We start from the raw sequence: 17221 nt of genomic DNA, 5'->3' as shown, positions 1-17221 counted from the left end.
TGCGACAGCTTAGCGCTTCGTTCAATCGACAGCTCAGGGTTTTGAGGACCCTCATTGAAGGTGAATCCATTCACTCAGTTGAAACTACTGATTCGTTCACCAAGAACGAACCATTCATTCTCGGCCCATTTCTATGTTTTCAATAAAGCTTGTTGATGCCATGTCTTTGTTTAGAAAATCCGCAAAGTAACTGTAACTAGGAACTGTAACTTAACTAGTTACTTTTTTCGTAGAATAACTAACTGGAACTTAGTTACGTTTTTGCTCGAGTAACTGTAACGGTAACTTCGTTACTGTACAAAGTAACTTTTCCCAAGGCTGGTCGAAACAGCATTTGGTGCATGGTTAATGGCTTACTAACCGGCTCTGTGCTGGATAATTTTTTTTAAGCTGCTAAAAGGGGTCGGGAATCCGCGACCCATTGCGCTGCGCAGACAAAACTCGCGACTCGGTGCTTAGGAGTTGTTGCTTGTGGGCTCGAGGGGAGGTTATCCAAGACTGCGCTGACTTGGCAGAGGGTGCGGCACGGCAAGCGCATTCCTCAGGCAAAAGCGCGCGCTCTGTCTTGCCTTTCCCGCTGTTAAAAAAGTTAACAAAAGGTGTTTGTTGTACTCTCTTATCATAACTTTCTGAATGGAACGAGCCATGGAAAATGCAAGCTTTCAGTACATCCCGCTTACAAAGTAATCGTTCGTAGAATTTTCAGCATGTTTGACCGCTTAATAACTTCGACAGTCTAATTTAGACCTCCTTTGAAATGGTTTCAAATATTATCTGTGACCCCTGGAAGAAAAAACGACAAGGGGAGTTGAAATATTGCCCTTATGATTGCAAAGGTTCCCGACCCTTGTGCTAGGACGACTTCAGGAACTGTCGCCATATCGGCAGGCAGAGCCACCAGCCATTCAAGAAAAGGAACACGTACTTTCTATGGGTCAGAAAATGACGTACCGTCGCAAAACACGAACCGTGTAGCTGAACGACAAACACAGGAACGCGAGCTTATTGGTAAGAATCCGTGATACAGATACCAGGAGCCAAAACAACAAACACACACTAACACGACACGATATGTTGTATTCCTCATCCTAAACATTTTCTTTCTGTATATTGGTCTTTCACACATCCTCCAAAAGAGCACGTTGGTTTTCATATTGTCCGGCGACAGACTTTTTCCATCTTTCCGTCTTGTCCTTCCCATAAAGTATTCTTGTAGAGGACGTGCAAGGCAGATTAAAACACAAGTCGCGCCAGTACACGTATGATGCACTTTATTGAGCCTCTGCGACAATGACACATCGAGTCAGAGCCGGTACTACACTACATTCCAAAGGTTTCATACGTGAACGTGTTGCACGCTCAATACAACATACAGCAATGGATTATAGTTCCCTCGTTTTTCTTTCACGTTCCTCGAAAAATATAGTCATGTACAGGAACGCCGACTCTGCGTAGAGCGGATACAAGACGAACGACTCTATAAAAGTACACAGAAATGACGTGCCTAGCCAAACGTTCTGATAAATATATGCAGTGTGAAAGTTATTAATAACGCTCTACGGCATCTCAGAAATTATTGTAATTATTCGCACTGTGATACGGTACGGATGATACGAATCTGTAGGTATTGCTTGAAGATGTTGAAGTACATCCTACAATGTTGGGCAGATGTTCACATTCACGTTTCCTGAAACGAGCTGAAGGCAAAGCTACGGGTTCACGAACGAAGCACGACGATACTTCAGCTCACGTGTTAAGGAAGACGTGAGAAGGACGTCCCTTATGCCCTCCCCTGGAATTAAAACTAAGACAGGCATTTTGGAGAGATCCGGAGATCAAAGTGCACCGAAACGAATGTCGGTGGACAACTTTTCCCCTTAATTGTGGGCAATGTGTAAAAAAAAAAGCAAACAATATATGCTGGATATAAACCTGCAGGAAAATACCCATGGTTCGCAGTAAGTAACGAGGTGTGTTGCAAGAGGAACAAGCGGAAGGCCACACAACCTAATGGGGGGCATGGGGGCGCCAAATCAATTTTTAGCCACAAATGTGAGTGTATATATTTTACAGTCAAGCACGGAGCCCTTTAATAGCTCTCACAAGAAAAAAAGAAAGAAAGAAAGGAAAGCAACATAACGCTGCTTATGAGAAAGTATAACCTTTTTAACATAATCCCCTCATCTCTCTCTCTGTGGCAACTCGCCGCCCGTCTCGGCAGGCAGACCGCCCTCTCTTTATTTTTTTTATTTCTTTACATAAACGATACCCCTCCCCCCACCTTGGGAATAGCAAGCCGCTGTAGCGGTGGCCAACCTTTCCCTCCTATTTTTTTATATAATAAACACATCCCCCCCTCGTCCCTGTTTTATGCTGTCAAATGCCTACCTACGCAGCCAACGTATAATGGCGCAGCTAAACATGTTATCAAACTGCTGTACATTTGCCATTAACATGGAATAATTGCTACCTATGTCCAAAATTAATCACAACATTTCATTTCTTATGAATATACAGTATCTACACAACATTTTTCCTTCCTTTCAATATCATTCATTATACACAAAGCCACTTCAAGCTGCTTCACCGAAGACTTACGGCCATGAAAGATTGACGCCCTTCATTTTGAGGGTTATGAGCTTCTGTTCGTCCAATAAAAACAATTCAGCAAATAGATGATGGCGATTCGATGCGGGGGAGGGGAATATGTTTATTATAAAAAAATGAGGGAAGGATTCAATAGGGTGTCTCGCTGGTTTTATTGTACTACCCTGCCCAGTTGCATGTGAAAGATTACATTAGTGTTACGAGCACGAAGTACACCTCCTCGCTGTGCTCAGATGCACTGCTTCGTCCCCATAAACGTTTTGCCAGCGCTAATGAATGTCAATGAGTTGCATTTACTCTGCACGGAGGAATTCAATCACGCACCTCCGCTTCGTACCACATCCGCAGCACTCGCCAATATGACGTGCTGATTTTACCCTGCCAGATTTAGGACAGCAACCAAATTTACGAAGTGATGGTTGGAAAGTTCAAACCGCACATGAGAACCGAAAACTTCCACGTCTGGCGTCGTGGGAGTGCAAAATGAATTAGGAGACATGATTTTTATTATTATTATTTAGCAACACTCGTAATTCACGGTACAACGGTCTTGTGGTTCACTGCGCAGTGGCTGCGCAATACACAAGGCAAACAGAACGAAATGAAGACGGGAAAAAATGCTAGGAGCAGCGACGGTTGTTGGAAAGCACAGTATGACCTGGACCAAAATAATGGTCGTCGGGTAGAGCATAAATATTTGAACATCACGACGTCCTGCGTTCGTGTAATATTATGTGCATGGGGGAGTGGGAAACCATGAAGCCTATTGATGACTATGAAAGCGTCGGTCCGGTCCGGTTGTTTTACTTATCAACTTATCTGTCCGGTCCGAAACGAAAGCTAAATAAATGCTGTTAAACGCTTTCTTGTGGTGGTGAGACCGAGAGTACAAAATATTTCCATCGAATCCGCATCCAATAGCGCTGTAACAGCTGTGATGTCACCGGTCATCAACTTCCGGTTTCTGCCCTGCGAAGCAGTGAAGCTACGCATTCAAGGGATATTTGCTGATTAGATTTGATCCCGTAAACAGCCCTCCAGCACCTTTATCTCGCTCACGCACCCCAATGACGTCCTCCGAGTCGCTGCAGATCATACTCACGTCACAGTGAAACAGAAACGGTACGTGTGTATGCCATTTGTTTTTCTTGTTCAGCACAAGAATTGTTTGAAATTTTGCATGTGTCATCTACATGTTACTTACGCTCGAATACAAGTGTAATCTCAAAACTAGTCGACAGCTCCAGGCTGTCTCTGTCCAGAGGAAACAAAAGTCTATACGTGCTAGACCTCGATGCCGAGAACTCCGCAAGCGGCGCATCGTGTTGTGCCTTAAGTGAGACGCATGAGTTCATTAGCTTACGAATTTGAAGTGGCGCTGCATGGATATAGCGCCGTGAGGAGGCTCGTGAAGTCCAGTGAGGGTCGGTTGTTTGTATTCAAAGTACAGGCGAAGAGCAAAAGTGAGCCGTGTCAGGTGACCCGGAACAACTGCGCGAGTGATGTCGTGAAAGCGTACTTATCTTCTGCAAACGCACCGCTTAACCCAGGCGTTGCGAACGCAAAACATTTTGCATGTGCTTACGTTGTACTTGGATATGACGCGTTACGCACAAACAAATCGCCATCTCCACATGTTCGAATGTTTCGACTAAACACCCGGCACATGATACACCAGTCCTTGTGATGGTCTGGACATTTCAACACGCAGTGGGATATGCAACAGGCACGACATTTTCTGTACCGATGATGCATGCCAAGACATAGTAAAATCCTACCGTGGGACAACAGCTACGAGTGCCAGTGTGCACACGATCTCACACATGTATGGCAATTATCGCATCGAACATGGTTCATACCACGCTTGCGACCGTGCTGCGAAGTTCCGAACTTTTTCCTGAACGATAACTCGGAAGAACGAGGTATAACTCAAGGGTAAGGAATGTCCATCCCGGCTCGGAATGGTTCGTCGAAATGCAATGAACCACCATCAAAATAAATAGTACGGCCAATATATGATGCTGAAGATGATGAATGCTACTGGAAACCCCGTGCGGCTCATCTGGTCAATCCGCTTGGCTTGAACTTTGTGTAGGTCCGGTATTTCTGGTACTGCATGGTGAACATCAGCGCCGTGCGAAATTGTACCTTGGCCCTGTGGAAACATGCTTTCAATATAATTGTCATATAATATGTTTCAATGGAATTATATCAATATAAATAACATACACACATTGAAAACGAACGAAGAGACTTCACGTTTAATTGTGTAACAGAACAGCTGTGAGTTGCATAATAAGAGGCAAGCTCAGCTAATCTCTTCTAGAGCCCTCCACGGGCCCGAGCCGTGCTCAGTGTGCTCCGGGTCGGACCGAGCCCGAGCTGACAATATACGCCAGCACCGGGCCCGGCCAAACCCGGTCCGACAAACATGCTTCCGAGAAAAGATGAAAGTCACTGAAAAGGTTAGCCAGCTGTAGGGATCGAACCCACATCTTACAGACCCACATCTTAAGATGTGGGTTCGATCCCTACAGCTGGCTAACCTTTTCAGTGACATTCATCCTTCATCGTTGATTTCTTAGGCAATTTGAGGCTTTGTTTGTATCTGTCCCTTCTATGTTGTTCCAGCCTCAGAACATCGGTTTATCTCATGTTTCCGAGAGTCTGGCTCGGTAGGTTCACGCAGCGAATTCCACACAATGCATTGTCATATTCATATCATCACGTGCTTGCGTCATGCCTGTGTATTTGCAAAAACAAGCAAAGGACACTGCATTATGCGTATGATTCGACCCTCTAGAACATGCTCAAAGCAACTTCACATTGCTCCTGACTCCTCACATATTTCACAATCACGTTCGCAAAGCTTGGTGAGAGGGGTAGGGATTGGGAGAAGTTTTTTTTTTGTAGACAACGTCCTCCTACTGTCTGCCGTTCGACGTTTACCGTGGTTCGTGTCCCCGTGTTTTTCTGTTTTGTTTTTTTTTTTTCCTCCGTCGTCGCTACGTTTTCTAAGACGTCCTCTTACCTTCACGAAAACTTGTACTGTACAGGTCTGTTCGTATACTCTGGCGTAAACTCGACGACCGAGCGCGCGCAACGAGAAATTGCCGTTGGTTGCCGTCGCAGTGTTAATACTCGAGCGGCAGACAACGTGCACAGCTAATCAGCGTGTTCTGGCACGAGCACGCTGCACGACATTTGCGACGTTGCACTCGCTATACGCTGCCTGCCGTTGGAGTATAAACAGCCCATTACGATGACGCGCTTGCGCGTGCGTTCTGGATTTAATGTGGTCTCGTGCTGTTGTGGTGTTAAACCGCCAGTTCTTGTATGTTTGTGGCCTTGCCTTTTCAGAACTTATAAATTTACTGATAAATTTGTTTGATAAGCGCCCGAAACGCGTAAGTTACGACTGGAAATGCTAGGCCGGGCTCTATTCGCTGAGTCAACGGGCCGTGTCGGGTCGGGCCGCATAAAAACAGGAAGGCCCGGGCCGGGTGGGGCCCCGAAAAGTCGGCCTGTGCAGAGGTCTAATCTATTCTAAGGCAGGAGAGGAAACGAATCAATAAAGCTTATGAAGAATGACACTAGAGATTGGATCCAATATTCGTAGGTCATTCTTCATAAGCTTTTCGTGTCTTTCATTCCTTCTCTGCTCAATATGTTAGCTAAATTGGCCTGTTATTATTCCGCACACCCTTGTTGTGTAACAGAAGTTTCCACATTAATCTTTTTCCAAGGGTCGCCGTCGCACAAAAGGAAGAGAAGTAACACAAAGAAAAGGCCCCTCGGACAGCGAGTAGAACAGATTGCATTTCATAATGTCAAAATACAATAACAAACTGAAACTGTACCGTCTACTGAAGACCAACCAACATAACAGAAGAGAAGCATTATTTTCTCGCTCGTGATATATTACATGAACATCCTCGCTTCACTTCCTGTCCTTTTGATTGTTTTTTTGAGTAAAAGTTTGATGTTCACCCCGACGTAGCTGTCTCCCGTAATAAGTGATGCTTCCCAGCCTTCTAAGCCACTGGGACAATTGGCTGTGGTAGCGTATAAACTTTGCTTTTCGAAAAACACGGTCAGTCGCAAACAGACATCGTGAAGGAGGAAACTTCAAATGGGCTCATCTGCAATTCAGTCAGGTTTCCTTCCGTCCTACTCACTATTCGTGCAAACGTTATATTGCACATAACGCGACCCTGGTGTGCAGACAATGATGTCAAAGAGATGTCTTTATAAAAATTGATGTCTTTATAAAAATTGCTGTAAAAATGTCTCTATAAAAAAAAAGAATTGCTGGCCGCCCCCAAACGCATCGCGTAACTTTGAAAAACAAAAACAAAAAAAAGCTCATTGGTCTTGCGTGCCTTATGCGTAAACGCTCTTAATTATTTCCGTTAATCTTCAAACATGCATTTTATCTATGCTGTTGGAACAAACTTAGAACCCTGCAATTAACTCTGTCTCTTAGTCAGCTGGACTTCTCTCTATCAAAATTGCTTTGTCCCTGGGCAAATCCAGCCCACCAACGCTCTGCCATCAAATCTCTTTTGACCTTTTTGGACACAATAGGACTTTGATCCTTATTATATAGGGGGCTCATTATTTCATTCCCCACATCACCACAATTAAGCGACGGGATAGATTACCACCCCTGGCGAAGAAACTCCCCATTCCTCATCTTAAAAATAAAGTTGTTGTTTCATGCGATACAGGTTCCGAGGTGAGCGCAGTGAGTCGACACTTCTCCTACTACGAATAGCGTATACATGCAAAAGTTGCATACATCAAAGGTCCATACAGAACAAGCAATAGGGGATCACTCGAATGTTTGCCTCCGTAACACAGATGGGTGCAACCTAGAATGTGCGATTTAAAATGTACGGCTGATTCGCACACGTTACTGAGCAATTTTTCCCCACCGCGGAAATACAGCGCTTTATCTGGCTTTTGAGGGCTCGCTGCTCATAGCTATGGTATTTGACATAAATTTCCTATTTAGAAAATGCGATTATCAATATTGTTTGCGGAAATCTACAATATCGTTCACGAGCATCTGACATCTCGAGCGAAATCGGACAAAAAAATATATGCACGTCCTTATTGACGGAAAACAAAAACGAGTCAAAGACGATCACGGAGGAGAAGTATAAGGAGACCGAACTCGGCTCGCAAATTAATCGGCTCGAATCTATTGCGGCCACGCCATGGCACTCGATCCCGTTGTAGAAACGCAATGTTTTACGCGGTAGTGCCATATGCTGAAGCGCGCAAATGTAGAATTTGTTAAGTAAACATGCATTTGTAGAACCCAGAAATAAATGACTGATTTGTACCTGGCTGCGTTTTTTTTTCATTCTTTGTTATGATAATAACATACAAAAGCGTGGGAGATCAGGTGATTAGGCTAGTTGGTAGAAGGTAACCATTCGTTGAGCAACGCACGAGGAAAATACAGACGGATATCGATGACAGGATAGTACTCGTCACAATGTGCTCCTCTGTCCTCTATCTTTGTCAATGCTCTCCTACAGCGCTACTCAGTCAATGATCGCATAACAGTCATAGACAGAAGTAGCCATCCCTCAATGTGATGGCTCTGGAAGGCACTTTCTGAACCTTTTGAAGCAATTACATGCTGGTTCAGTGCCAGACGAAAGTATTGCTTTCCTGAACAACATTTAGAAAAAAATTGAAAAAGTGAATTTTTCCTGACACACAAACATCATGTTTACTTATCAATATTTTTAGCACACGTACCGAGCGCATTAGTGGAGATGGAAAGATGAATTTCTAAGGCGTAAGAACGGAGGAGCTAGTCTACCACGGAACGCGAGCACCGCCCTGCGGCCACAAAAGATTCGTGGACTTAGGGCCGACGCTCTCTCAACGGCGCTGTGGCGGAGTTCGTTCTCCTTACTCCTCCCTGAAGACAATACTGAGAGCGCTCGTTTGGTGCAGTGAAAACGCGTTTCGTCTCGATTTATTTTTATGACACACACCACAGGGAACATTAGGAACATTAAACCTGGATTCATTTAAAAGGTCTTGTATCTAAAAGAGCAAAAATCCCCTCGGTTCTGACACTTCTCATTTTTGTACGCAGTGTTTTAAACGATTTAATGCAACCTCGTCACTCTACAAATACACCTTTAAAGGAAATGAACCCAAGATGCATCGTACTCTACAGATGGTTCCAGTTGTTGGAAGCTCGATAATTTTACCCAATACTCCGCTTCCCGTGAAATATTATACGAGCTGCCGCCACTACTTTAAGACCGTTTAGTTGTACGCTCGAAGAACTTCATTAGGCCACAACGCACTGCTCTTCTCTGCGGAATACGCGTAACTAAACCCGGACTGTTACGACAGTCACAAAATAAGATACCCCATCGCATCCGAATCACATTTAATTTGTACTGCATGTTCTCCAAGCGGTAAATAATTTAGCGGTAATTAGCTAGTATACATTAATTATGCACCGACAGTTGTACGTATTTGTTCGATGAGCATTAGCACTCAAACTGTTTTTGCGAATGCGTTCGGAAGGCAGTAATCCTCTAGAGAAGGACAAACAAAGGCGCGCTATCTTTGAATTAGAGATGTACTCAAACCTACAAAAACGTATTCACGTCCCTAATGCCTTCGCATGCCGAACGCAACTTGAGCTTAGGCAAAATGCCGCGCATGGTGCTTTCGCTCCATAGATCTGATGTATCTTCATTAAAAAGGAAAAAAGAAAAGAGAGAGGAAAGGAACATACCAGTATATATACTGTAGGGGACACGGTTGTCTAAAATCAGCACTCCGTGATGTATTTCATCTCAAATGTCCAGGTGTTGCATGACTATTTCTTTTGAGTAAAAAACACGTGCAGCACATGGTACACCTTCAAATACAATATTCGCACAACACGTTCACGCGCAACTGAGTTAATATGGGCCGTGGAACTACTGACAGATGATTTTAGCCAACCGTGTCCCCAACAGTACATAGTTGGCTGTTGCGAATGTAGGCGCTATTAAGCAACACGTGCGTTTCGGCTGGCGCATAAAGAAACATTCGCTTTATATCGGGAAACTAGAGGGAAAAAAATGGAGAGGCAACAGGAAAAGCAAGCAATGTCAGCATCACCATAAGTTATGATAGGGATGGGCTCAACTATAACTTACCAGATCCCCATTGCAGGATTTGTGACCCTCAACCTGAAACGAACGAAAAACAGCTATAAAGCATAAAGAACCATATTCAGAGCAAGTGACTTCATAGCACGGTACACAGCAAGAATACCGCGACAGCTTAGAAACGAATAGCACAACGAAATTAGCAATGCTAAATCTCGCTTATCTCCAGGGGGATAACGCAGTGCCTATGTCACCATCACAAATTGTCTCGCTGCTTCCGCCGTACGTGGTAAGCTCGCATCGTTCTGCAACGGCACGGACACGTTTAGAAGTGCTTGACGGCGTCATTCAATGAAGATTGCTGAAGAAATCGATGTCATTGTTTTGGGAAAATTGGGCTACTCCAAAAGAGTTCAGCTAAAAAGACTTCAGGTGCGACTGAACGCTGACTAGCTCGTTACCCAGGAGGGCAGGCAACAGCACGTCAGCTGTGAGCTTTCGTCTGCTACGAATAAGGTGCCTGCCGCTTATAATGTAGTCATAAACAACAACCGTAGAGTTCCGCTATTCACTCTATTGTTGCTTCCCATTGGTATCCTAAAATAGTACGAACAACAACGGGGTTGCTTTGGTGCGTGGAAAAATAAAATGGCGCAACAACTAAGATTGGAGCCTATACGAGTTTCCATATTGGGGGTACCGAAGGCATTTTCTGGCAGCAATTTGACGAAGTCTGAGAACGCGTCTCCTGTTAGAAGACTCATACAGATTTGCGGGGGCCAAAATAGCGGTTTAATTTGTGGTTGCGGACGAAACTAAAACATGATTATGACGACCAGCGGCATGGCCGAGTGGGCTAAGGCGTCCGCTCATTGGTGGTAACCAAGGTCGTGCTGTAGACTGGGAGGTGGTGGGTTCGAATCCTACCGCCGGCTGTGCTGTCTGAGGTTTTCCCTGGGTTTTCCGAAGACTTTCCAGACGAATGTCGGCACAGTTCCCTCTGAAGTCGGCCCAGGACGCACACTAATCCCCCTGTCCCCCACTCCTTCCTGCTGTCCTCTCTCCGTCTGTCCACATCTGGACGCCGCTCATAGCCAGAGTTGCTTCGCGGCGCTAACACGCAATCAATCAATCAATCATGATTATGACAACGGCGACAGTGAGGTGATATTGGCTCCACTTAGCGTGACGTCATCTACGACAGAGCAATTATGTAAAGCAACATGGCTACTCAGGTGTTGGAATGACATGTCCTCCTGTATGACCTCAAGAAAGGCTATAAATGAAGGTTGCGAATCTCCTCTACACATTTTGGAGTCCTTGTACGGTATTCCGATTTCAGCTGTAGTAGTTGTTATAGTACTAAAAATTCTTCCTAAAGCATACGTATTGTAGATGTACGGGGACCACCCTCACCATCGTTATCAGGGCGTACTGTGCGAATGAAGCGGTTCCTTTGTCGGACTGTTCATCTGATGACATTGGTGGTGCCCCCGTACTGTCGCCCTAGCGAGAGCTAATGAACTCACGAACACCAGCTAGAATTCGAGTATCCTCGTCAGAGAGGTAGCTGATGTTACACACATCCGGGTCAGAGCTTTGTGGTCTGTGCATTAACTCCGCTAGGTTTGGTTTCGTAGAAGAAAAGAAAAAAAAGAAAAAAAGAAATGGAGGCTGTGGCGCAGATGAAGGAGACCAGCCAGTCCTGCCAGCCTTGTAAGAGGAATGAAAACAAATAAGATAATTGGAAAAAAGGCGGTAGTCTCGGGGACCCTGGAATTCAAGTGTATCGATGCATGCGACCACAGACCACCTTCTTGCAGCACCCTTCATTCCACGTACAAACAACACTTCTATGACCTCTCGGCTACTAGTCTGTTTTCGTAATTGGTTAACGGCAAGGAGGAGACCCGAAAGAGGGGAAAAATTAACAGACAACCATTTCTGATTGACTGTGATGTGACTGCTGAGAAATTGTTGCCAATTTTTCCCCTGTCTCGGGTCCTTCGGGTCCTCCTTATCATTATGAACCAGCTAGTCTGCGCCCTTTCACTGTTGTCGAAGGTTAGAGGCACACGTTCCTACTAATGAATGCAGGTGATGAAAGGGTACGAGAACTAGGACACGAACCGACGCCTTCTGCTTGCTTGACGGCACGTATCACTCACCCATCAATGCACCGAGCCTCGCTTAAGGGTGAATTTAGCAAAGGTTACACACTTCGAAGTCGTAAAAATATAAGATAATGCCTCTGGCGCTTTGCAGACCGATACTCATTCGCCCGATGTTTGACCCTTATTTTTTGTTTCAGATGCTATTACTTTGTAGAAAAAAAGTTCGAAGCAAAGCAAATTCTCACCCCATGCATTTCCTATGGCCTATGCCGCCCGCAAACAGTCATTTTTTCCTCTGTCTGCTTCACGTTCACATCACCTAGTATAGGTGGCGCTGCCTACACTCTAAACCCAAATACGCTTATTGTGCCCCTTACGAGAAAAAAACGGCTATTTTAGGCGTTGTTTCCGAAAATCATAGGCGAGACAAATTTTCCCAGCCTTTTATAGCGGTATAAACCCATTTGTAACCCTTATCAGGCGGCACCTCGCTCTTCAGCAGAAATGTGCCGCCTATTGTGCCCCTTACACGGTTGCTCTTCCCTCTCTGCCTCATACATTCTCCTCACCGAACCAACCGAACAGCCCGCGTCTTCAAATGCGTTGTCACATCACTGCGCTGCGCAACGTAGTCCTCCACTACTTTATTGTGCTGACGTGTTAGCTTTAATAATCCACGTTGCTTGATACGGTACGCAATGTAATTTTAGTTTAGCATGGTCCATAGACAGTTGACGGCCCAGTAGTTGACAAAGGTGAAGTGGCGTCAAAGTAGCATCCGGCGGACGACCACAGGCGTCCCTGCCTTGCTTTTCGAATGCATCGGCGAGAACGGTGCGTGCTCTGCCTGTGCAACCTCGGCCGGCAGGATTCTGAAGGTAAGAAATGTGATTACGTCTCATTTTGTAACGATTAATGCGTATGAGATGCTCCCACAGTATTTGGAAAGCCTGCCAGACCAAAAAGCATAGGCTGTGATGCGATACGATATTCACATCAGTGCGCGTTTGCAGACGAGCATTGCAACTTGGCAGCGAAGTGTAAAGTGCCAAATTGAAAGGGCAAGATTAGAGCTCCGTCTCTCTGCAGAGCTCTAAGTATTATTACTAATATTCCCCTGAGATTACCAGTAGTTTTTGGGACCACGTCGTAGTGTGCTTGGCCCCTCGCACTGCTTGCGACATAATTGCCTGTAATTTGGGTTCCGTAGTTCCGCAGCGTTCTGCAGACTCTGCGTACAGTGCTTGAGTAATAAACAGGTACGGTAGAGCTTGCTGTGCCTGGTTATTACTTAGCTACCATAGTTATTCGCAGGATTAATGGTATTCGCGGAAGCCGCGAAACAGATCACAGACAGCTATGTTGGAAGCAATACATTTTCGGATGGGTCACCTAAAGCGAGGGGGAGTCTTTGGATTTGTTGCTCAATTACCAGAATACAGAGCGGCAGCAGCGAAAATAAGGACTACGAAACGAAATTACGTGTCAAGGAAGAGGACAAAAATTGTGGGAGGCACTTAGGTGTCCTTGCGACTCCGTCCCGATTTTCTTCCTCCTATGTTGCTAGTTAACCCATTTTCATACCGTCTAACAACGGATTGTAACACCCAGGTGTAGCATCGGCAGACGAGCCCAGCACGGAGTACACCCAGCAAGCCACCGGAAATTCTACTTCCCAGACAGAAGGGACTACATCAGCTACCCAGGCTACAAGCATGCCAACCACGCCATTTTCAATTTTCAAGCGCGTCGTAGCCAGTCTTCGCTGTTTTCGTCTTCTTTTGTTTTGTGGTGTAACATCACCGGATGTGGCAAACGGTTTGCCACCTATTCTTGTCTTCGTACTCCATGATACCTACCTGTCCTCGACATTGCTGTGATATGGAGATTTCTTGTGTTTCGTACACTGGCCCAGTTGAGAAGTATGAACTGCTAGTCATTATGGAGCCACTCACTTTCGTTTAACTACTAGCGCAACTTGTTGGTCGTATTTTTCTCCAATGTTATTGTTTTAACGGTGACAGGTATGAACTGCTGGTCATTGTGGAGCACCTCACTTTTGCTTTAACACATATTTTAACTTTTAACGAGGCTGCTTGGTCTTATTTTTCTCCAATGTTATTATTTTACTGTTGACAAGTATCAACTCCCGGTCATTATGGACCAGCTTACTTTAGTTTAAGCGTTTGCACAGCTTCCGGGTGGTATTTTTCTCCAATGTTGTTTTACTGTGTGCAATATTTGATTGTCTCAGCCTGTCTCACATTTATTGCGTACGGTGCACATTTCGAGAAGTAAAGTTGTCATGCATCTTCTTGTTACAGTGTTGTGCAACTTTGTCGTGCGGTTGATTTTGCATGGTAAAGCCACCGTCGACTAGAGTCACTAAATAAGCTACGCTTATTTAATAAGCGTAGCTTATTTAGTGACTCTACCGTCGACGATGTTATGTGGCACGCGCTACCAGTCCCACGAGGCGGCACACACTGCCGTATATTCTGCGTGCTACGAAGTGCCGGAGCTGCAGCCAGTCCGCCTGTACCACTGGCATAATCGGTACAACGTGCCACATGCTGTTGCTGGCACAGTGTAGCGTCTAGACTAAGCGGCACCCTTCGACCGACTCTCTGCGCGGCACAAAACATCACGTATTCTAAGTGTCAAAATAATGCAAAAAAGTGCCCCTTATTACGCGTCACACGATTAAGAGTGTAGAGACGAAACAAAACCGGAACCTATGGAATAACCAGATGGACCAGATGCAGGATTTCGAGGCTGCGCTACCTATACGTGGTGATGTGAACTCGAAGCAGAGTGAGGAAAATATGGCGGTTTTCGTGCGGTATAGGCCATAGAAAATGCATGGGGAGAATTTGCTTGGTTTCTAACTTTTTTTCTGCAAAATGATACCGTTTGAAAAAAAAAATATTTATAAAACTTAAGACCAATGACTATAAGTGTACAAAGTTTGAAGCGCCAGAGACGTCATTTTCTATTTTTTACGACGCGATTGAAATGTGTACCATTTCCTAAATTCACCCTACACAGGCACACGCACTCACCCTATACACATCCTCTAACATATTTCCTTGTCACACTGACACAGGAACATTATTAAGGGTGCCGGAATGAGCAGATGTGGAAGGCAAAATGTACCGACACTGGGATAGCTACTACTTGGAGAAATCATTGAATGATACGCTCACCGTTGCGCAGCAAACGTTACGAACAAACATTCCTGAAAAGGTACGTCAGTGCGCGTTCTGCCGCATTCTCCAGTACTTTTAGAATGGTCCACGCCGTGAAAGCGTTGCCTAGAATTCCATTTTTGTCGTACCACGCAACGGTTAGCAAGCACGAGGATAATAGGACTAACCGTGTATTCACATGAGTGACATTCCCATGGAATATTCTAGTGGAGCAAAATGCGAAAACTGCTCATGGGGCAGAAGTTACGCCGCATTCGCATGGTGCAGGAATGTGGGGAGCGTATAGCAGACGACCACGTCTTTCGTTATCGTCTGCTACGGTGGCTGCACCGCAGGGTATTCCCCACCTTTAGCTGTGCACGGAAAGGCACGACGTTGAGCACAGCACAAAGCTTTGACTTTCTTGGCATGTTCCAGTATTCTGGGGAATGTCGCTAGTCTGAACACGTGGAAAAGGGAGCGTCGTGAAGGAGAGAATAATGTGTCGCTTCTGTACGTTTCTGTATTTGTACTTGTTGTATACTCCAATATCAAAGCCCATGTTAGGGCTATCTGTTTCGTGTGAGCCCGTTTCAAGCTTCAGAGCAAACTTTAATGGGGCGCAAGTTTCCCATCTCAGTAATGGCCATGCTTTGCCATAATGCGGAGGCTGTTTGAAAGATGCTTCATACTGGTGCTTTATGGTGAGAAGCTGATCGAAATACAAAAGCGGCACATTGCGAAAGTGAAGTACCTCTGCCAAAATGTGTACTTTCTAGTCATTGCGGCTCCTAAATATCTTCATTGGCTACTTGTCTGCTCTTTGTTTGCTTGTTTGTTTGTTTATTACATACAAATACATCAACAACATCAGAAACATTTACATCACTCATTGACATCGAGTGTCCACCGAAGGTAGCCCCTCGCCGTGCCTCTCGCAGTCAAATTTGAAGCAGAAAATAAGCTACGTGACACAGATCTGGTTACGTCACTGCAGGAGATCAGTAAGCGCCTCCAAAGACACACCACACCGCTCATCGCTTCTTTTCCGAAGTGATTCTTTCTATTTAATTGTGCTGTGACAAGAAAGAACTCTACAACGGAAATATTGTGCATAATGACTCCTTGTAAATGCTCTGCTTGACGAATGAATCAGCAATGAGAAATGCCACTTCCTTGCTCCCTTAATGCGCTGTCGTTCTTCCAAAAGTGCCCGTGGGTATATGACATCGCAAAAACGTATTCTAAATGGTAAGATTTAGTCAAGAATATGACACCCTACTCTATGCTTCACGCAGTGGATCCGTCTCTCTCTCTCTCTCTCGCTTCCTCATCGCCTTCCGCGACACTAGGCATCTCTTCTTCACCGTCTGCGGCTGAATGTTGCGTTTACCCCAGTTATGAGGCAGCGACCGTGCGCCATCGAACCTTTGTGTATCATGCGCGCTGACCTGCACTACCTACTTATGGACTGCCCTGACTACCATCGGGAGCGCGAGATCTTGCAGCACGGACTGCATGCAATCAACCACCACCCCTGTACCATAGGCAAGGTGCTGGGCGCATGGTCCAGTAGCGTTCACATGCACAAAGGTCTGCATCTCCTTTGGTATTTCTTGTCATCAACAGGCCCCTCCAACCTGCTTTGATCACCTGAATCCTTATCTCCATCATCAGCTCTCACTCTATACAAATGGCACTGGGGCAGCGCCCAACCTGCTGGCCGGCATCAGCCCCATCTCATCATCGTCCCTATGTGTGTGTGTGTGTGTGTGTTGTCAAGGATTCATCAAAGCCGATCGCAATTTGTCGTACTCATTTTATACCTAGCATGACTGGAAAGCGAGCTCACTCGTTCTTCCGTTAAAACACTTGCTCTTGCGAACAATGCCAGCCAGGCGCTAACGCACCTGCGTATATAGCGTAAAGCCGGCCTTGATAGCCGCAAGACTGAGATGAAATCGTTACTACAGGGGAGGTGTCCTGGATTCATTAATATTTTATGCCTCGTTACGAGCTCTTTTCCCCCGAAACCACTTATGTGAATTGGTACTTAGCTCGTGAAGCAAAGTTTTATAGACCTCCGCTCATTAATGAGGAAGTGGACACGTTAAGGAAGAGCACTGTAAGGGAATGGACGGTAATTAGAGCAGTTGCTGCAGTGCACTATGGC

The 17221-nt window shown here is 45.3% G+C and overlaps 1 protein-coding gene across 3 annotated transcripts in view; it reads right to left on the bottom strand.

Moving 5' to 3' along the window:
• Nucleotides 1-1254: 1254 nt before the first annotated feature.
• LOC135385981 (glycine receptor subunit alpha-3-like) overlaps nt 1255-17221 on the bottom strand; it is a 192565-nt gene continuing 176598 nt past the window's right edge. For all 3 annotated transcript variants that reach the window (XM_064615646.1, XM_064615645.1, XM_064615647.1), the window contains 2 exons: nt 9795-9827; nt 1255-4762 (listed from right to left, as the gene is read on the bottom strand). In XM_064615646.1, the coding sequence (XP_064471716.1) occupies nt 4598-4762; nt 9795-9827 (198 nt within the window). In that variant the 3' untranslated portion in view covers nt 1255-4597. The remainder of the gene's footprint in view (nt 4763-9794; nt 9828-17221) is intronic.

The sequence above is a fragment of the Ornithodoros turicata genome, chromosome 2 (genome assembly GCF_037126465.1).
Source record: "Ornithodoros turicata isolate Travis chromosome 2, ASM3712646v1, whole genome shotgun sequence".
Taxonomy (NCBI): domain Eukaryota; kingdom Metazoa; phylum Arthropoda; class Arachnida; order Ixodida; family Argasidae; genus Ornithodoros; species Ornithodoros turicata.
Note: the sequence above shows the minus strand (reverse complement) of the source record. Positions and strands in the feature narration are given on the sequence as shown.